A 21,693-nucleotide genomic window follows, 5' to 3' on the forward strand; every position below is an offset into this window, starting at 1 on the left:
AGACTCTTCTGGGTGTTTGCAGTAGGCACACAAGGGTGGTGACCATGTAGTGCAGGGGGTGACAAATGGCAAAAAAAATCCTGAACCAGTTGAAGACAGTCCCATTAAAATTGTGGGGTGTCTGGTTCATAAAGCCAGAAGTTATGGAAACAAAAATTTTGTATCACAGATGGCATGGGAGAAACTTTAAAAGGGGCACATACATATAGAAATATTGATGTTGGCAACACTGCAAAATAAAATTGTGGCATGTGAATATTTAAGGTGTGCATTATTTTGTGAAAAATATTGTATTTATCCCGAAACTCAGATTAACTGCATGGAAAGAGAAAACAATTCACAAGTTTTGGAATTTCTTCTCCGTGGATTCTCTTCAGAACCAGAACTGCAGCCCGTCATCTTTGTGATTTTCCTCTCCATGTACCTGATCACCTTCTTTGGGAACTTGCTCATCATCCTCGCTGTGATCTCAGACCCTCATCTCCACACCCCCATGTACTTTTTCCTCTGCAACCTGTCTTTTGTGGACATCTGTTCCACAACCACCACCCTCCCCAGGATGCTGGTGAATACACAGACACAGAGCAAAGCCATCACCTATGAAAGCTGTATGACTCAGTTGTATTTCTTCATCGTCTTTGTAACATTGGACATCTTCCTCCTGACGGTGATGGCCTATGACCGCTATGTGGCCATCTGCCACCCCCTGCACTACACGGTCATCATGAACCCTCAGGTGTGCGGGCTGCTGGTTCTAGGGTCTTGGATTCCAAGCAACTTGATATCATTGTTACACAGCTCACTGGTGCTACGGTTGTCCTTTTGCACAGACTTGGAAATCCCCAGCTTCTTCTGTGAACTCAAACAGATGGTCCAACTTGCCTGCTCTGATACCTTTGTCAATAATTTTTTTATATATATTGGTGCAGTTGTGCTGGGTGGGGGTTCCATGACTGGCATCCTTTACTCTTACTCTAAGATCGTTTCCTCCATACGTGGGGTCTCATCAACCCAGGGGAAGTACAAAGCGTTTTCCACCTGTGTGTCTCACATCTCCGTGGTTTCCTTATTCTATTGTACAAGCATAGGTGTGTACTTGAGCTCTGCCGCTCCCCAAAGCTCTTACTCCAGTGCCGTCGCCTCAGTGATGTACACGGTGGTCACCCCCATGCTGAACCCCTTCATCTACAGCCTCAGGAACAAAGACATCAAGAGGGCTTTGGAAACATTCTTTATGATGGGAACTGCAAAAGGTTGATTGTCTTAGAATGGGAAAAAAATCCCCACTATGTTTGAGGTCTAAGTTTCAGTGTAAAATTGTGATTGTTTATCATGTGTTGTACATAAATTTTCCCCTTTTTTATATTAGTTTCCTGAATTTCCATCTCTTTGAGCTCATCTTTAATAACTAATTCCCATCTGGTTAAACTTTCCATTGGTGCTATTGTGTAGCGTTTAAAACTTTTTGTTTTTCTACATTCCCGGATTTATTTTCAGTATAGATTTTGAGTTCTTTGAAATTCCCATGTGACATGAATGTTTTAGAATGAAGGTTTTAGACTTGGATTTTAGAAATACTATTAACCAAAAGATATGTGTAATACCAAATAATTTTTTCTTTCTTAAACTCATTAGGAACAAGGCAAATACTTGGTGATAAATCTTATTTGTATATTTTAAATAGAATACAACTTCACATCATGTTCACTTTTTTGACTCAATTTCTGAATGTGTGATAATTTAATTAATCATTTCCAAAATGGTTCTTTAATATAATTGTGTTTATAATTAGTTATTGGGGTTTTATTATCATTAATATTTTGTTCATTTCTTTTCAAATATTTTATTGAGATATTATTGACTTAAAAGAGGAAGTTGTATAAATTTTAGAGATGCAAGGTTATCACTCCACATCCACCACCAAAGGCCTAATATTCGCACACTATCGTCCATGGAACCTTTCCCTTTGACACCCAACCTTACTAATTACCTCAAGGATTTTGTCATGATCTAAGGGTTTCTTTGGACAGTATCTTTTTCTTAACATTTCCTTTGTTTACTCTGATTAGAAAGGTGTTAATAGTATTTTAACTTTCTGACTTATTTTGATTGCTATGATACTCTGCATTCATATATATGTGAGCAAAAGGCAAAGCTTCACATTTCACACACACAGGTATACATGATATCCCATTATATGTATACAGCACATCTTTTTAAAATTTAATTTAATTTATTTTATTTTATTTTATTGAATCACTGTGAGATACAGTTACAAGTTTTCATGTTTGAGTTACAATCACACAATGATCAAACATCCATCCCTCCACCAGTGCACATTCCCCATGACCAATATCCCTAGTATAACCCCCCTTTTCCACCCTCCCACTGTATCTAGGGCAGACAATATTCCCCATACTCTCTCTCTACTTTGGGGCATTATGGTTTGCAATGCAGACACTGAGACGTCATCATGTTTGGTCCATTATCTACTTTCGGCACACAACTCCTATCCTGACCGATTCCTCCAACCATCATTTTCTTAGTGATCCCTTCTCTATTCCAGCTGCCTTCTACTCACCCACTCATGAAGCAGACTTCCAACTATGGAGCAATATTTCTGACCCTTCTATCTACTGTCCTTGGGTGTCAATCTCCTGTTTGGTTATTTTATATTCCACAAATGAATGCAGTCCATCCATATCTGTCCTCTCTTTCTGACTCATTTCACATAGCATGATATTCTCCATGTCTATCCACTTATAAACGAACTTCATGACAAAAAAGCACAGTAGAAATGACATCTGTACCTATATGTTCATTGCAGCATGATTCACAATAGCCAAAATCTGGAAAAAACACAAATGCCCTAGAATGGACGACTGACTAGTTAAATAAACTGGTACATCTACACAATGGAATACTATGTAGCTGTTAGAAGAGCTCATTGTTGTTTTGATTTGCATCTCCTGGATGACTAGCAAAGCACATCTTTTTCTTATCTATTCATTACCTTGTTCTTTTTGTTTCCTAACCTTAGACATAGATATGCATATATCCTTTTGAATTAGTGTTTTGTGCTCTTGAGATAGATTCCAAGGTGTGGAGTTGATGGCTATTAAATTCTTCCCCTCCCCCAAATCCCATTGTTTTAATAGACTAGAGGATGAACCTTCATTAAATCCCCCTTATGTTCCTATCAACAGTGAATGAAGGTTCTCTTCTGGCCACATTCAAGTCCATTGTTGATGAAATTTTTGCTCCAGGTCACTCTCAGTGGTCTGAGATAACCTGTTGTTCTGATTTACATTTCTTGTCACCATCAGTGCAAATTAGCTTTTTTGAAGTGCCCATTTGCTGCATGTGATTCTTGTTTGAAAATGGTTCTGTTTCAGTCTTATCTCATTTTTATGAGATTGTTTGATATTTTTGTTGCTGGGTTTTGTGCTTATTTATCTTAGGTAGTAACCATTTATCAGATGCAGATTCTCCTGGTATTTTCCTCTATGCAGTAGCCTGTCCAGTTTTAGTTATATTATTTCCAGCAGTGCAGAAGTATTTTAGTTTGAAGTAATCCCATTTATTTTGTCTTGTTATTCTTGCAAATGAGTTAAAGACAGCACTGAGTCTCCTTGAGAAATATTTATCTTTTCTTTGATACTATTTTTTTTTTACTTTTTGGGTCACACCTGGCAATGCACAGGGGTTACTCCTGGCTCTGCACTCAGGAATTACTACTGGTGGTGCTTGGGGGACCATATGGGATGCTGGTATTTGAACCCAGATTGGCCGCGTGCTAGGCAAACGCTTACCAGCTGTGCTATCACTCCAGCCCCTCTTTGATACATTTTATGGGTTCAAGCTTACATCTAAGCCTTTAACCTATTTTGAGTCAGCCTTTGTGCATGGGTGTGAGGTGTGAGATAATCATGCAATGTGCTTCCCTTTTACCCGTAACAAATCAGTCTCCCCAACAAGGTTTGTTGAACAGGCTTTTCCTCCTCTGCCACATACCCATAGCTTCATTGTTGTTAGTTAACTTTCTGTATTCAAGGTTTATCTCAGTGCTCTCAATTTTACTCCAATGCTGAATTGTTTTGATTACTATCATTTTATAGTATAAAGTCAGGAACATCAATGCCCCTTATAACCTTTATTTTCAATTGCCCGCACGGCAGAGCCTGGCAAGCTACTGGTGGCATATTCGATATGCCAAAAAAAACCCAGTATCAACAAAGTCTCACAATGGAGGTGTTACTGGTGCCCACTTGAGCAAATCAATGAGCAACGGGATGACAGTGATACAGTGATTGTTTTGACTATTGGGGGTTGTGGTTCCATAAACTCTAGTTTTATATCCTTGAAAAATGCTAGTGAGATTCTGGAAAGGATTAAGTTGTACCTATATAATAGCAATGTAGCACTGTTGTCCCATTGTTCATCTATTTGCTCGAGCGGGCACCAGTGACATCTCCATTGTGAGACTTGTTGTTACTGTTTTTGGCATATCGAATATGCCATAGGGAGCTTGCCAGGCTCTGTCGTGTGAGCGGAATACTCTCGGTAGCTTTCTGGGCTCTCTGAGAGGGATGAAGGAATCAAATACAATAAATTATTTTTTAGGACATGGCCATGGGATATTTTTCCATTTTTTGTGTATTTTTCTATTTCCTTAGTTTTGACTCACTCTTTTTTTTGACTAGTAAAAATACAATAGAATTTTATTTTTAGCAAAATTAACAGTGATCATACACAAAATGAACCTAAACAACTAGATGCAGAAAAAATTTTGGATGGAATTCACCATTAGAAAGGTGAGATATGGTGTAGATATAACTTAACATTCATGAATTCAACTTGCTCTAACTTTCTGTACATTTTCATAAGTACTTTACAATGAATTTAGGATCATCGATTATTATGCTCCTGAAACTAGATAGTATTTGGGATGTGAATTCAACATAATTTCAAAGCACTAAAAACTCAAGACACTTTTGTTTCTGTCTTTGTATTTTTGCTCTACATACAGCAATTCCATGTGCTCCAAGTTCCCTTCTTATGGGGCACAGGGGACCATGAGGTGCCCTTTACAGAAAACCCTAAGCCGCTGGCATGCAAAGCATCCTCACAGCCTCTTGAGTTATCATTCCAGTCAAGACACATTTGCGACTAAATAAAGGGTTCACCATCCTACTCATATGATCACATTCTAGTGACTCAGAGTGCAGTCTTCAAATGTAGCTCTCCGAGAGTTATGACCAATGCAATACGCAGGAGCTGGAAAAACAACATAAAATTATTCTCTTTAATGATGTCCTCAGGCTAACAAAATACTTTGTGGCTTGCCAAATTTTTGTCAATCTGTTTTCTTCTTATGCTTTATAGTTTTGTAGTTCATTATAAGTCTAAGATATCCATTAAGTAGTCTTGCTACGAATCAGATACTTTGGATGATATTTGAACACTTCTACTACCTAGTACTTAAAATGCTAATTCATTCTTGCCCAGGAGCAACTGAAACATCTGGTGCTACTTCTAAGTGAAGTCACTGGTGCAATTCGCCTTCTGAATGGGAATGTGATGGGTGAGCTGGAGGGTAAACCAGTGGCATCTGTGATAGAAAGCAGACACAGTGGAAAAAGAGAGCAGAGATTATAGTAATATGTTCCTATCAAAAAGGCTGAACATCTTGCAAATGAATCTCATCTACTTTAACTAAATTTCAAAACTTTGACCTATGAATATTGAATAAATCAAATCATTCCCAAATGTTTATCAACTGACCAATGGATACACATTTATGTACCAACCCGGGTTCAATTCCTCCATCCCTCTTGGAGAGCCCAGCAAGCTACCAAAAGTATCCTGCCCGCATGGTAGAGCCTGGCAATCTACCCCTGGCGTATTCAAGACAACAGTGCTATATTTTTAAAGACATTAATGGATTTTTAAATTATTTTAGTTTATGTTGAGTATGTGGTACCTACAGATTGAATTTGTGACTTCAGCAGAGAAAGGCTCAAGGGCAGAACCTAGAGATATGCCTTTCTTATTTAGAAAGACTGCTATATCTTTAGTTGCAGATTAATTTTACTTAGTTTTGTGGAAATAAAAAGCCCAGGAGTTCCAAGACTTAAGTTTCTCAAATAGGTAGATTTGTAAGTTGTTGGTGAAATTATCCTCACAGCATTATCTATAATGTCCAATAGCTTTTGTCTTTATATAATTTTATTCTTCTCTCTATGAGCATAAGTGATCCCAGAGTTCTGATTGCCAATTTTTAATCTTTTCTGATGGGTGTGGGCTCTAGTGTCTAAATTTGGGCGTGGTGACAAACCATATGGTTTGAGAAAGATGCAAATTGCCATCTTATGCTACTTTTGACTCACTCTTTTAGATCTACCAGTCTTTCCATTCTTGTCAAACTGATTGCTGGGTATTTGATTTTTCTGTACAATTTTAAATTTGATTTATTTTTATTTCATTCTCTGATTTTCAATATATAGAAATATATATTTGTGTTAATTGACTGTACCCTGCAATTTTTCTTTTATTTATTTATTTATTTATTTATTTAAAATTTATTTATTAGTGAATCACCGTGCGGGTACAGTTACAGATTTATACATTTTTGTGCTCATGTTTCCCTCATACAAAGTTCGAGAACCCATCCCTTCACCAGTGCCCATTCTCCACCACAAATAAACCCAGCATCCCTCCCACCCCCCCAGTCCATCTCCCCCCACCCTACCCTGCCACTGTGGCAGGGTATTCCCTTTTGTTCTCTCTCTCTAATTAGGTGTTGTGTGTACCCTGCAATTTTTCTGCTTTGATTCATTGCCAATATGGTTTTTTGGTGGCATCTTTAAGGTTTTCCAGGAAAATTGTTATTCATTAATGTATGTTGGGGTCTCAGCAGCTCGCCCGAGACTTTGACCAAATCCCCTGCCCCTGGAAGCAAGAGCCGCCCCGTTTACAAAGGCCCAGGGGTTTGCTCCAGCACTCACTACACGTAGACACTCTGGTTGAGGATGAGGGACGTGACAGTGACCACCTACCCGTACTGATAACCAGACCCTAAGAGCAGGATATGTAAATCATTAACTGACATCTGTACTGAGCCTGACATGGTAAACGTGCTGTAGGTGTGGAATACCCCCAACTGTACGCATAAATACCCCTGTGTAAGGTCCAATAAACAAAGAACTGCTTGACCACCAGACTCCCCACCTCTGTGGCTTTCTTTCTCAGCTGAGGCTGGAATCCCAAGGTGTGCAGGGGGCCAGGGCAGAGGCTTCTCCCCTACCCACCCCCTCCCCTTTAGGGAGTAAGTCTGGTGACTTTGGGGAATCATACTCCAGTTTGCCGGGGTCCACTGGCCAGGACCCCGACAAATGTATAGTTACTTCATTTCCAATGTGACTAGCTCTTATTTCTTTTCTTACCTAGTTGTTGTGGTTAGAACACCAGATTCTTCATTGAGTAATAATGGTTTTAGAGCCTACCTCCTCCTTTCCTCTTTGAGGAAAAATTTTCAGCTCTTTTTGGTTATGTTTTTATTTATTTAATTATTTTTTTTCTTTTTTGGGTCACACCCGGCAATGCATGGGGGTCACTCCTGGCTCTGCACTCAGGAATTACCCCTGGCAGTGCTCAGGGGACCATATGGGATGCTGGGAATGGAAACAGGGTTGGCCTCGTGCAAGGCAAACACCCTACCCGCTGTGCTATTACTCCCGCCCCAATGGTTATGTTTTTAAACTATGGAGTGTGTTGATCTATATCCTTTTGTTGAAAGTTATCACTGTCACTGTCACTGTCATCCCACTGCTCATTGATTTGCTCGAGTGGCCACCAGTAATGTCTCTATTTTAAGGCTTGTTGTTACTGTTTTTGGCATATATAATATGCCATGGGTAGCTTGCCAGGCTCTGCCATTGATGGAGATACTCTCAGTAGATTGCCGGGCTCTCCAAGAGGGGTGGAGGAATTGAACCCAGGTCAGCTGCATGCAAAGCTCTACCGCTCTGCTATGAGAGTTATAATCAAAAAAATACTATTGGACCTTATAAAAAATTCTGCAGCTACTGATATAATTTTCTATTTTTAATATTTTCTTTTTTGATGATACTGTGGCAATGACCTTGACTGACTTGCCTATGTTGCACCATCCTAGCATCCATTAAATCAACCCCACTTGATAATATTGTAAGTTTCTGTAAAAACATTATTGAACTGGTTTGCTAATATTTGGTTGGATTTTTGTTAATCAGGAATATTAATTCATAACTTTCCTTTGTTTGTGATGTCTCTGTAGATTTTTTTTAAAGAGTCAAATTAATGTTGGCCTCATAGAAGCTATTTGGAGGACTTCTCTTCATTTTTTGGAAGAGACGATGGACCTAATCCAGACACGAAGTCCATTTTATTTTTATTTAAAATTTTTTTTTAATTTTATTTTCATAAGATTGTTCACATTAATTGATCACATTCAATATTTCAACACGAATACTACCACCATTATCCCTTCCCACCACCCAGAATGTCCATTTTAGATATGGAGAAAGCTTTTAAACTCAGATGAAGATAAAGTGGTAGTTGGTTAATTGACCTGGAATGTAAGCAGTTCATACAGAAGATTTTTTTTCCTAACGTCTTGGGAAGAGGAATCATTAGGAAATATTTCTATCTGTCTAGAGAAGTTTTCCAAAGGGGAATTCCGTGCTTAGAGACTGGCTGAAGCAGACAGAAGTGCCTAATGAGCAGTAGAGGGATCTGTAAATAGCTCTGATTCTTCTGTGTCTTATTGTGTATCCACCTGGGCCCATGGGAACGTTCTTTCGCTTCTTGTTCATAAGTGTGGCATCCTAATACTTTCTTAGAGACTTATTCTTTGTCCTTTGTTCTCGAGTGCTTTCCTCTTTGGGGAAAGTTCTCAAATCTCTCCCATCACAGATCCAAGGCAAACTTCAAGGCTCTGCCTTGAGCTTCCTCTCACCGGGTGAGTTCAATGGCTTTAGCTGATCTCTTAGAGAGTCAAAGAACATTACTGGCTCTGAGGTCACTTAGGGCCAATTCAACTTACCCCCAAGGCAAGAGATGGCTGCATTGGCCACTTGATGAATGAATGGTTTAGGTTTTTGTCTGTTTGGTTGGTTGGTTTTTGCTTTTTGGGTCACACCCAGCAATGCTCAGGGGTTACTCCTGGCAGTGCTTGGTGGACCATATGCTGGGGATTAGAATTCAGGCTGGCCCCATGCAAGGCCAAACACCCTACCTGATGTATTATGGCTCTGGCCCAACTTGATGAAACAGTGAATGTGGCTAAAATCTATATCACTAAAAATCTATGTCACTATGATTGATTAACTACTCATACTTTTGATGAAATTTTATCTTCTTTATTATGAAAGCCATACCACTACTAGAAGATGTATTGAGACCATAGCGTTATGGTCTTGGTGTAATCACGACAATCAGATTGCATGTGCAATGTCAAGTCATTTCTGGGAATCAATGGCCAAGGATGCTCTAAATATCCTATCAAGGGTTGGAAAGATAGTACAGTGGGTAGGGCACTTACCATGCAAGCAGCCAACCTGGATTCAATCCCTGGCACCCCACGTGGTCTCCTGAGCCCACCAGGACTGATCCCTGAGTACTGAGTCAGGATTAAGACCTGAAAACCTTCAGATCTGGTCCAATCCCACCCCAAATAAAATAAAATAAACATCCTACCAAACATAAATCTAAGGCAGATCCAACTGCAGAAAAGTAACTCAACTGGAATGTCAGATTATTTTCCTTATAAACTTAAGTTAACGATTATATAACACTTATACCTTTTTCTGATTTCTTTTATCTTTTGTGATACTTGACTTTTCTGCCAGAAAATTAGACTGTTTAGTTTGTTACAAGCTCCAAAGTTTCAACACCATCAGAGAGTTCTAAAATTTTTCCCAGGCTAGAGGCTGTAAAAGATATTTATTTTTGCTCTTTCTGAAAAAAAAAACCTACTTATGGTTTTTTTTTGAATGAATGTGAGGTAGTTAATTATCATTTTTATTGGTCTGTTGTCATATGTTTGTAAGTCACTGACTTTTTTATTGAAAATAAAGTAAAAATTTCAAATAATTTCTTACTGCTATGTTGACATTTCGAGGAAATTTAAGCATAATTTAAAAAATTAAAAGTGTACATGTGTCTTCTTAAGTCTGAGTCTCTGTTTTATTTGCCATAAAAATCATAACTGTATAAATTAGAAGTTCATATTAAATATATTGGTTATTGTTTTTCACAGAAAATTATTTAGGCCAGATGCCATTTTACAGCTCAGTCCATTTTCAGCTCGATTGGAATACAACTTGCGATATAGTAAATGTTTATATATACTGAGACATAATGTTAGTATATCAGTAAGTATATCAATAGTATATCAATTTAGTATATCAGTAAGAAGTGAACATCTCCTAAGGACCAGAAGACTCTACAGATAATTTATTATTTAATGTCCAGACCTCTGAGTATGAATTCATTAATTCATGTTGACTTCAGTGAATAATTGCTTCTTATAAACTCTTTTGTGTCAACGTTTGATTCTCCACCCAATCACATTTATGAGACTTGCTTGAAACTACTCATTTTGATATACACTCTTTATCCTGAGTTCATCTCATTTTATTACATTTCATATGCTTTTATTTGATGTGTCTCATATATTTTGTTTTTTTTCCATAGGTGAGCACATATACTCATTATGTTGTAGCACAGCAACAGTGAAAAAAAGACAAAATTTTTTTTCCTCTGTGAATTATTTAATGTCATTGGTATTTATAATATACATTTAACACAGCATATCTAGAAACATAAGCTAAACATCTTGTATGGCCTATATATTAATTTATAAGAAAGAACCAGTGAAAATTCTTAGCAGTGATATTCCATTTCCTCCTTTGTTGTTTATGCATGAGGAGTCTGGCCACAGTAACTATACTTAATGAACAATCATTAATCATCTGGTGGCAGACATGAGCAATAAAAGCAGAGTATATGGGAGGAATTTTAAAGGGATTCCAAGAATTGCTCTGAAACTTCAAGTTCTTTGACGTTATGGAAAAGTTCATAAAGACCCAGGATGTTGAAATGTAAAATGCGATTTTTAAATCTGACCAAGTCATTTCATTCTTTACATTGTTTTAAGCTCTTGGGCTCTTTGCATCTAAGGGGTTCTTTGCATCTTCAGGAAAGAATTTATAATAGCTATGAGTTAGTACCTCAATGACCAAGTCTAATTTATCCTCATATACTGTTTTAGACTTAAAAGCAGAGGTCACATATTTTTTGTATACATGACCCTAGCTGCCAAAAGAGTACCTGGCACTTAACAGCTGGTGAATAAAAATTAGCAGCATGTTTTCATTTGAAATGAAAATAAGGAGCAGAGGAGATTCTGTTAGAAGCTTATTTGTGGGCTCACTCAGGGAATCACCTGCTCTGTATATGTGGGGCTGTGGGTTCAATTCCTGGCCATACAAACAAATAAATACATGTTTCTAAATGGCTTACTAAGAAGAATAGAGCTCTTTAATTCAAGCAAGGTATTTTATATTCTCATTTGTTGGTTTGTTTTGTCGTTGCTACTTCCGACTAAAGAATATAAAAAGACAAAATTTTGAGTTAAATTAAGCCTGCTGTCTTGAGTCATGCGTTTTAATGTTACGACGAGGCAGTGAAATCACCAAATCACAGAATTCTATCAGGTATTCACTATAAAAAGTGAATGATTGGGCAAATTGAATAGACCCTGATCCAGCAAGGCCACAGGGTCTTAGATGAAGTTCAGGATGGAGACTAGAGCTTACCCACTGGACTTGCACACAAAGAGTTCAAACCATGGTCCAAGAAAAGCAGGGAAAAGGGAGGAAGGAGCTTGCTTTATTACTGCTGGGAACATACGATTACTCATTGGTTAATTATCTGTGGATTAGACTCAGGGTAAAAAAGTCTTCCACTTGATCTTGAAAGTAACCAACTGTTGAACTCTGTATTTCATAGTATAAAGAGTTATTTTATCTCATGACTCATTATTCTCGGTGTACAATGTGCAAGACTTTGGATATCATAGGCATATCAATGATTTTTGTCTTTGAAGATGTTTATTTTTTTCTCTAATTATTTTTATTGGGCGTCAGGGGATAATTAGAGTTGGAATGCAACCAATGAAGACACATTTTCCTCCAGGTCTGTCAGTGATGATATGAGTTCACTAGATCTCTTCCCTCGTTACCTAATTTTACATTGTCCCTTTTCCCCTTAATGCATAGAACTGTAGCACTGTAGTACTGTCATCCCATTGTTTATGGATTTTCTCGAGCGGGCACCAGTAACGTCTCCATTGTGAGACTTGTTGTTACTGTTTTTGGCATATCAAATACACCACAGATAGCTTGCCAGGCACTGCAGTGCGAGCGGGATACTCTCAGCAGCTTGCTGGGGTCTCCAAGAGGGACAGAGGAATCGAACTTAGGTTGGCCACATGCAAGGGAAATGCCCTACCCGCAGTGCTATTGCTCCAGTCCATCTCATAGAGCAGAATTTAAAAATGTTTTCTATATGACCTGGTGGCATATAACCACTCCAAACAGAGCAAATAATAAGATAAATAATTCAAGAAACACTTCAGAAGTTCAATTTTATTTTAGGCAGTTTCACTCTTATGCAGATTATGAATATTAAAGCAACCTAATTGGCAAAACAACAAAACTGATACATACACCTGTCTGTCACTACAGTGATTACTAAGGAATGGTGATGGGCATTGTAGGAATGAACAGAGAGGTTGATTTTATGGTGTAATAGAATAGGAGTTTTTGTTTTGTGCTGGAAGAGCTGTGTATCTACATCCGGGCCTGGATTTATATATATATATATATATATATATATATATACTTAGCCCTTGAAATCCCATGATATCTTGAACCAATAATAATTAATGAACATAGAAGTCAATAAAATATGAGATGAAATAAGGAGCCAATTTTCCATAAAATGGGAGAAATGTTCACCTGTCTAACCTGAGCTATTTCCCCCCATTTTCAATAATGCATACAGTTGAGAATAAAAGAGATGAAAATGACCAAACCCACCCCCACCATAGCCAGGCATTGTGTATGTTTGTGTGTTTCTCTCTTCTCTCTCTCTCTCTCTCTCTCTCTCTCTCTCTCTCTCTCTCTCTCTCTGCATGTGTTTGTGATGGTGGGGTTAGTCCTCTGAAAAGGGGTTGAAGTATTCTTATGTTCTTAGGTGACACTTACAATACAGTGTCCTGAACTCGATTTGAATTACTGAGGGATGCCTTCCAAATTATGGATCATTTTTGCAATAAGATTAATAAAGGAGAAATAGAATGCATGATGTCTGTGTAGCACTGTAGTCCCATTGTTCATTGATTCCCTCAAGTGGGCACCAGTAACATCTCCATTGTGAGACTTGTTACTGTTTTTGGCCTATCGAATAGGCCATGGGTAGCTTGTCAGGCTCTTCTGTGTGGGCACGATACTCTCGGTAGCTTGCTGGGCTCTCTGAAAGGGACAGAGGAATTGAACCCGGGTAGGTCACATGCAAGACAAATGCCCTACCTGCGGTGCTATCGCTCCAGTCCATGATATCCCTGTGCTTCTCAAATATAGAAAGTTCAGTTCTCTCTTTCTTTATATCTGATTTCTAATTTTAATTCCAACTGTATCACTATATCACTGTCATCCCATTGTTCATTGATTTGCTCGAGTGGGCACCAGTAATGTCGCCATTGTAAGACTTGTTACTGTATTTGGCATATCGAATACACCATGGGTAGCTTGCCAGGTTCTGCCGTGTGGGCAGGATACTCTTGGTAGCTTGCCGGGCTCTCTGAGAGGGATGGAGAAATCGAACACAGGTTGTCCTTGTGCAAGGCAAATGCCCTACCCACTGTATCTGAAATTAATTTATTTGCTTTCAGGTTCTTTCTTCATTAGAGAATTCTGGAGACTTTTCTCAAATCCCAGATTCATTACCTAGATGTTCCTTAACTAAATTTAGTACTAAATATATTCATGAAATACACAAGGAATTTCTCATTAAAATTATAGGATGAAAGTCTGAAGAGATAGAACAGCAGTTAAGGCACGTGGCTCATAAGCAGCCAGTCCTAGTTCAGTCTAGGTCACGCTGAGCACAGAGCCAGGAGTCAGCCCTGAGCACTGCCAAGTGTAGCCTAATTCTCCTCCCTGATAAAACTGTAGAATGTATGACAAAGGTAACGAAAGAATTATGTGTCATAGGTGCCATGGGAAGCCAACACAGATAGAAAAATATCAATACTAATATCACTGCAAAATAAAACAGCATTTTTATACTTAAGGTATATGGGCATTTGGCAAATAATCATTTCCCTCCCTTGCTATCCTGCAAGTCAAATCAACTGCATGGAAAGAAAAAACAATTCACAAGCTTTGGAATTTATTCTTCGTGAGTTCTCAGCAGAGCCAGAAACGCAGCCGCTCCTATTTGTGATTTTTCTTTCGATGTACCTGACCACTGTGCTGGGGAACCTGCTCATCATCCTGGCCGTCAGCTTCGACCCCCACCTCCACATGCCCATGTACTTCTTCCTGTCCAACCTGTCCTTCGTGGACATCTGCTTCACCTCCACCACCGTCCCCAAGGTGCTGGTGAACATCCAGACGCAGAGCAAAGCCATCACCTATGCAGGCTGCATCACCCAAATGTATTTTTTTGTAGACTTTACAACTTTGGATGCCTTGCTCTTAACCGCAATGGCCTATGATCGCTTTGTGGCCATCTGCCACCCCCTGCATTACATAACCACCATGAACCCCCGGCTCTGTGTGCAGATGGTTCTGGGGTCTTGGACCCTAAGCAACGTGACTTCACTGCTACACAGCTTAATGATGCTGCGATTGTCCTTCTGCACAGACTTGGAAATCCCCAACTTCTTCTGTGATCTCAAACAGTTGCTGCAACTTGCCTGCTCCGACAACTTATATAATAATGTGGCGATGTACTTCGCGTCTCTTCTCCTGGGCGGTAGTTCCCTGCTGGGGATCCTTTACTCTTACTCTAAGATATTTTCCTCTGTACGTCGAATCGCATCAGCTCAGGGCAGGTATAAAGCGTTTTCCACCTGTGCTTCTCACCTCTCTGTGGTCTCCTTATTCTATTGTACGTGCTTTAGCATCTACTTGAGCTCTGCCGCTTCCCACAGTTCTCATTCCAGTGCCATCGCCTCGGTGATGTACACGGTGGTCACCCCCATGCTGAACCCCTTCATCTACAGCCTCAGGAACAAAGACATCAAGAGAGCTTTGGGAACGTTCCTTATGGTGGGGACTACAAAATGATGATTGCCCTAGGAGGAAAGATATGGACGTTATTAATGGACATAATTGTTAATGGACATATGAAGTCAGAGTGTTCGAGTACAATTGTGATGATCTGTCTAATGTTGGACAGATAGAATTTGCTTTCATATTTATTTTCTGAATTTCCACTTCTTTGACCTCATCTCATCTCTAATCGCCATAAGGACCTTACAGGAGATTTAAGGATAACCTTTGTGAAAGAGATAAAAAAAAAAAAGATAACATAACAAACGAAGCAATGGTACACTTTACCTAATTCTTCACCTGGTTGAATTTTGTGCAGGTCCTACCATCAAAAAGTTTTCTCATTTCATTTTTCTGCATTCCCAAATTCATTTTTATTCAGAGATTCTTAGTAATTGGAAATTTCTGGATACTTAATGAGATACTTTTGATGTTATAGAATAATTTTATCATTATATATGTCCTTTTGTACAGATGTGGCAATCTCCTCATTTTTTTCCTGTGAGCTCTATAAGTTGGTTCAAATTACCCATTTGGGCACCTTCCTTAATCAGGTGTTAATGTATATTACAGTTGTCTTGATGTCTGGTGGTTCCCCTAGCTGGCATCCTTTACTGTTACTCTAAAATAATTTCCTTCATACATGGATTTTCTTCAGCTCGGCAACTATAAAGAATTTTCCCTCTGTGCATCTCTCCTCTTCCTTGTCCTCTTATTTCATTATACAAGCTTTGGAGTATTCCTTAGCTTTCTCTGCTATTCACAGCTCATAATAAAAATTAACAGCCTTAGTGATATATACTATGGTCACCTTCATGCTGAGTCTCTTCATATATAGCTTGAGGAATAAGAACATTATAGGAGATTTAAGGATAACCTTTGTGAAAGAGATAAGAAAAAAAAGATAACATAGCAAAGGAAGCAATAGTACAGTGAGGAGGGTTCTTGCTTGCATGTGGCCAACTCTGGTTTGTTCCCTGGTACCCCATACGGTTTCCTTAGCACCACGAGGAGTGATTCCTGAGTACAGAGTCAGGAGTTACCCCTGGGCATTTCGGGGTGTGGCCCCAAACCAAAAACAGCAGTTGTCCCAAGAATTACAAAGTTCCCAGGACTGCAGAAACGAAACCCCAGAGTCACACATATTATTTGATCAAACACTGGAAGTAGACCTTGGTTTTTCTTGCAATTTCCTGAAATTTCTACTTCTTTGCTCTCAACTTCTTTATTCAGTTGATGTGAGTCACAACATTAAACTTTTTAGTATCTCCCCTGAAAAAAATATTCTTGTGATTCTGCTATATTCATTTTCAATCATGAATCAGAATTTGGACATGCTTAGAAAACAATATGTGTGTAATTCAAGAGTATTTCCTCAAGTGGCATATATTGTAAGAAATATTTTTTGGCATTTCTGGGAAAACCCATACCTAAGGCTTACTCTGGGCTTTGCATTCAGAGGTCACTCCTGGCAGAGCTTGGGGGAGTATATGTGGTGCTGGAGATCAAATCCATGTCGAATGCATATCTCTGGTCCCCAGAAATAGTTTTTCTCTCAAAAACTCAATTTCTGAATGTGTGATAATTTAATTACTCTTTTCCAAAATGGTTTTTTAATATAATTGTGTTTATAATTTGTTAGTGGTTTTTTATTATCATTAAGATTTTATTCATTTCTTTTCAAATATTTTATTGAGATATTATTGACTTAAAAGAGAAAGTTGTATAAATTTTAGAGATGCAAGGTTATCACTCCACATCCACCACCAAAGGCCTAATATCCCCACACTATCATCCATGGAACCTTTCCCTTTGACACCCAACCTTACTAAGTACCTCATGGATTTTGTCACTATCTAAGGGTTTCTTTGAACAGTATCTTTTTCTTAATATTTCCTTTGTTTACTCTGATTAGAAAGGTGTTAATAGTATTTTAACACCTTTACTTTCTGACTTATTCTGATTGCTACGACACTCTGCATTCATATATATGTGAGCAAAAGGCAAAGCTTCAGATTTCACTCACACAGGTATACATGGTATCCCATTATATGTATACAGCACATCTTTTTAAAATTTAATTTAATTTATTTTATTTTATTTTATTGAATCACTGTGAGATACAGTTACAAGTTTTCATGTTTGAGTTACAATCACACAATGATCAAACACCCATCCCTCCACCAGTGCACATTCCCCACCACCAATATCCCTAGTATAACCCCCCTTTTCCACCCTCCCACTGTCTCTAGGGAAGACAATATTCCTATACTCTCTCTCTAATTTTGGGCATTATGGTTTGCAATGCAGACACTGAGAGGTCATCATGTTTGGTCCATTATCTACTTTCGGCACACAACTCCTATCCTGACCGATTCCTCCAACCATCATTTTCTTAGTGATCCCTTCTCTATTCCAGCTGTCCTCTTCCCACCCACTCATGAGGCAGACTTCCAACTATGGAGCAAACTTCCTGACCCTTCTATCTACTGTCCTTGGGTGTCATATCCTGTTAGGTTATTTTATATTCCACAAATGAGTGCAATCCTTCTATATCTGTCCTCTCTTTCTGACTTATTTCACATAGCATGATATTCTCCATGTCTATCCACTTATAAACAAACTTCATGACACTATCTCTTCTAACAGCTGCATAGTATTCCATTGTGTAGATGTACCAGTTTCTTTATTTTTTTTTTAAATTTATTTATTTTTAATTTGAGAATCACCGTGAGGGTACAGTTACAGATTTATACACTTTTGTGCTTATACTTCCCTCATACAAAGTTTGGGAACCCATCCCTTCACCAGTGCCCATTCTCCACCACCAGTAAACCCAGCATCCCTCCCACCCTCCCCAAACCCATCTCCCCCCCACCCCACCCTGCCACTGTGGCAAGGCATTCCCTTCTGTTTTCTCTCTCTAATTAGCTGTTGTGGTTTGCAATAAAGGTGTTGAGTGGCCGCTGTGCTCAGTCTCTAGCCCTCATTCAGCCCGCAACTCCCTTCCCCCACATGGCCTTCGACTACAATGTAGTTGGTGATCGCTTCTCTGAGTTGACCTTTCCCCGGAACGTGAGGCCAGCCTCGAAGCCATGGAGTCAACCTCCTGGTACTTATTTCTACAGTTCTTGGGTGTTAGTCTCCCACTCTGTTACTCTATATACCATAGATGAGTGCAATCTTTCTATGTCTGTCTCTCTCTTTCTGACTCATTTCACTCAGCATGAAACTTTTCATGCCCATCCACTTGACTACAAAATTCTTGACCTCCTTTTTTCTAACAGCTGCATAGTATTCCATTGTATAGATGTACCAAAGTTTCCTCAACCAGTCATCCGTTCTGGGGCATTCGGGTTTTTTCCAGATTCTGGCTATTGTAAACAGTGCTGCGATGAACATACATGTGCAGATGTTGTTTCAATTGTACTTTTTTGCCTCTCTGGGATATATTCCCAGCAGTGGTATTGCTGGGTCAAATGGGAATTCAATATCTAATTTTTTGAGAGTCGTCCAAATTGTTTTCCAGAAGGGCTGAACCAGTCGGCATTCCCACCAGCAGTGAAGAAGGGTCCCTTTCTCCCCACATCCTCTCCAACAGCGGTTGCTTTTGTTCTTTTGGATGTGTGCTAGTCTCTGTGGTGTGAGGTGGTATCTCAAAGTTGTTTTGATCTGCATCTCTCTGACGATTAGTGATGCAGAGCACTTTTTCATGTGCCTTTTGGCCATTCGTATTTCTTCCTTGGTAAAGTTTCTGTTCATTTCTTCGCCCCATTTTTTGATGGGGTTGGATGTTTTCTTCTTGTAGAGTTCAACCAGTGCTTTATATACCATTGATATCAACCCCTTATCTGATGGGTATTGTGTAAATATCCTTTCCCATTCTGTGGATAGTCTTTGTATTCTGGTCACTGTATCTCTTGCGGTGCAGAAGCTTTTTAGTTTAATGTAGTCCCATTTGTTGATCTCTGTTTTTACTAGATTGCTTAGTTCAGTGTCACCTTTGAAGATACCTTTATCTTCAATATCGTGGAGGGTTTCGCCGACCTTGTCTTCAATGTACCTTATGGTTTGTGGTCTAATGTTGAGGTCTTTAATCCATTTTGATCTGACTTTTGTGCATGATGTCAGGTCAAGGTCTAAACCCATTTTTTTGCATGTGGTTGTCCAGTTGTGCCAGCACCATTTGTTAAAGAGGCTTTCCTTGCTCCACTTCACATCTCTTGCTCCCTTATCAAAGATTAGATGGTCATACATTTGGGGTTGTGTGTAGGGATACTCCACCCTGTTCCATTGGTCTACGGCTCTGCCTTTGTTCCAGTACCATGCTGTTTTAATTGTTACTGCTTTGTAGTAAAGTTTGAGGTTGGGGATGGTGATGCCTCCCATCATCTTTTTCCCAAGAATTGTTTTAGCTATCCTTGGACGTTTGTTATTCCATATGAATTTTAGGATTGCTTGATCCATTTCTTTGAAGAATGTCATGGGTATACTTATAGGGATCGCATTGAATCTGTATAATGCTTTAGGGAGTATTGCCATTTTGACAACATTGATTCTCCCTATCCACGAGCAGGGTATATGTTTCCATTTCCTCATGTCCTCTTTGATTTCATGGAGTAGCGTTATGTAGTTTTCTTTGTAAAGGTCTTTTACTTCCTTGGTTAAGCTGATTCCGAGGTACCTGATTTTCTGGGGCACGATTGTGAATGGGATTGCTTTTTTCATGTCCCTTTCCTCTGCCTCATTGTTTGCATATATGAAGGCCATGGATCTTTGGGTATTGATTTTGTAGCCTGCAACTTTACTGTATAAGTCTATTGTTTCTAAGAGTTTCTTAGTAGAGGTTTTAGGCTTCTCTAGATATAGTATCATGTCGTCTGCAAATAGTGAGAGTTTGATTTCTTCCCTTCCTATCTGGATGCCCTTAATCTCTTTTTCTTGTCTAATAGCTATCCCAAGTACTTCCAGTACTATATTGAAGAGGAGTGGTGAGAGTGGGCATCCTTGTCTTGTGCCTGATCTCAGAGGAAAGGCCCTTAGTTTTTCCCCGTTGAGGATAATGCTTGCCGTAGGCTTGTGATAGATGGCTTCGACTATCTTGAGGAAAGTTCCTCCAAACCCCATTTTGGCGAGGGTTTTCATCATGAAAGGATGTTGGATCTTGTCAAATGATTTCTCTGCATCTATTGATATGATCATATGGTTTTTATCTTTACTTTTGTTGATATGCTGGATTATGTTGATTGATTTCCGAATGTTAAACCATCCTTGCATCCCTGGGATGAATCCCACTTGGTCGTGATGTATGATCTTTTTGATGAGTTGTTGGATCCTATTTGCTAGTATTTTGTTGAGGATCTTCGCATCTGTACCAGTTTCTTTAAATAGTCGTCCATTCTAGGGCATTGGGTTGTTTCCATATTTTGGCTATTGTGAATTGTGCTGCATGAACATATAGGTACAGATGTAATTTCTACTGTGCTTTTTTGCACCCTCATGATATATTTCCAGAAGTGGTATTGCAGGGTCATATGGAAGCTCAATTTCTAGGTTTTGAAGGATTGACCATATTGTTTTACAGAAAGGTTGGACCAGTCGGCATTCCCACCAACAGTGAAAGATTGTCCCTTTTTCCCCACATCCACACCAGCATTGGTTGCTTTTGTTCTTTTGAATGTGTGCCAGTCTCTGTGGTGTGAGATGATATCTCATTGTTGTTTTGATTTGCATTTCCCTGATGACTAGAAAAGGACATCTTTTTCTAATCTATTCATTACCTTGTTCTTTTTGTTTCCTAATCTTAGACATAGATACGCATATATTCTTTTGAATTAGTATTTTATGCTCTTGAGATAAATTCCAAGGTGTGGAGTTGAAGGATATTAAATTCTCCCCCCCCTTCAAAATCCCATTGTTTAAATTGACTAGAGGATGAACCTTCATTAAATCCCCCTTATGTTCCTATCAACAGTGAATGAAGGTTCTCTCTGGCCACATTCAAGTCCATTGTTGATGAAATTTTTGCTCTAGGTCACTCTCAGTGGTCTGAGATAACCTGTTGTTCTGATTGACATTTCCTGTCACCATCAGTGCGAATTAGCTTTTTTGCAAGTGCCCATTTGCCGCATGTGATTCTTGTTTGAAAACGGTTCTGTTTAGGTCTTAACTCAATTTTATGAAATTGTTTGATATTTTTGTTGCTGGGTTTTGTGCTTATTTATCTTAGGTAGTAACCAGTTATCAGATGCAGATTCTCCTGGTATTTTCCCCTATGCAGTAGCCTATCCAGTTTTAGTTATATTAT

General features: G+C 38.9%; 2 protein-coding genes across 2 annotated transcripts; both read left to right on the forward strand.

Annotated features, from left to right (window-relative positions):
• The first annotated feature begins 319 nt into the window (after positions 1-319).
• LOC101554597 (olfactory receptor-like protein OLF4) lies at positions 320-1,258 on the forward strand. The gene has a single exon (XM_012934162.1). It carries the CDS (start codon positions 320-322, stop codon positions 1,256-1,258), a length of 939 nt encoding a protein of 312 aa, XP_012789616.1.
• A 13,207-nt stretch (positions 1,259-14,465) lies between these two features.
• LOC129401833 (olfactory receptor 7A10-like) lies at positions 14,466-15,401 on the forward strand. Its single transcript, XM_055124728.1, has one exon. It carries the CDS (start codon positions 14,466-14,468, stop codon positions 15,399-15,401), a length of 936 nt encoding a protein of 311 aa, XP_054980703.1.
• The last annotated feature ends 6,292 nt before the right edge of the window (positions 15,402-21,693 follow it).

This window comes from Sorex araneus, chromosome 2 (assembly GCF_027595985.1).
Source record: "Sorex araneus isolate mSorAra2 chromosome 2, mSorAra2.pri, whole genome shotgun sequence".
Taxonomy (NCBI): domain Eukaryota; kingdom Metazoa; phylum Chordata; class Mammalia; order Eulipotyphla; family Soricidae; genus Sorex; species Sorex araneus.

Coding starts and splice junctions, on each gene's coding strand:
- LOC101554597 (XM_012934162.1), top strand. CDS start 320: ATGGAAAGAGAAAACAATTCACAAGTTTTGGAATTTCTTCTCCGTGGA.
- LOC129401833 (XM_055124728.1), top strand. CDS start 14,466: ATGGAAAGAAAAAACAATTCACAAGCTTTGGAATTTATTCTTCGTGAG.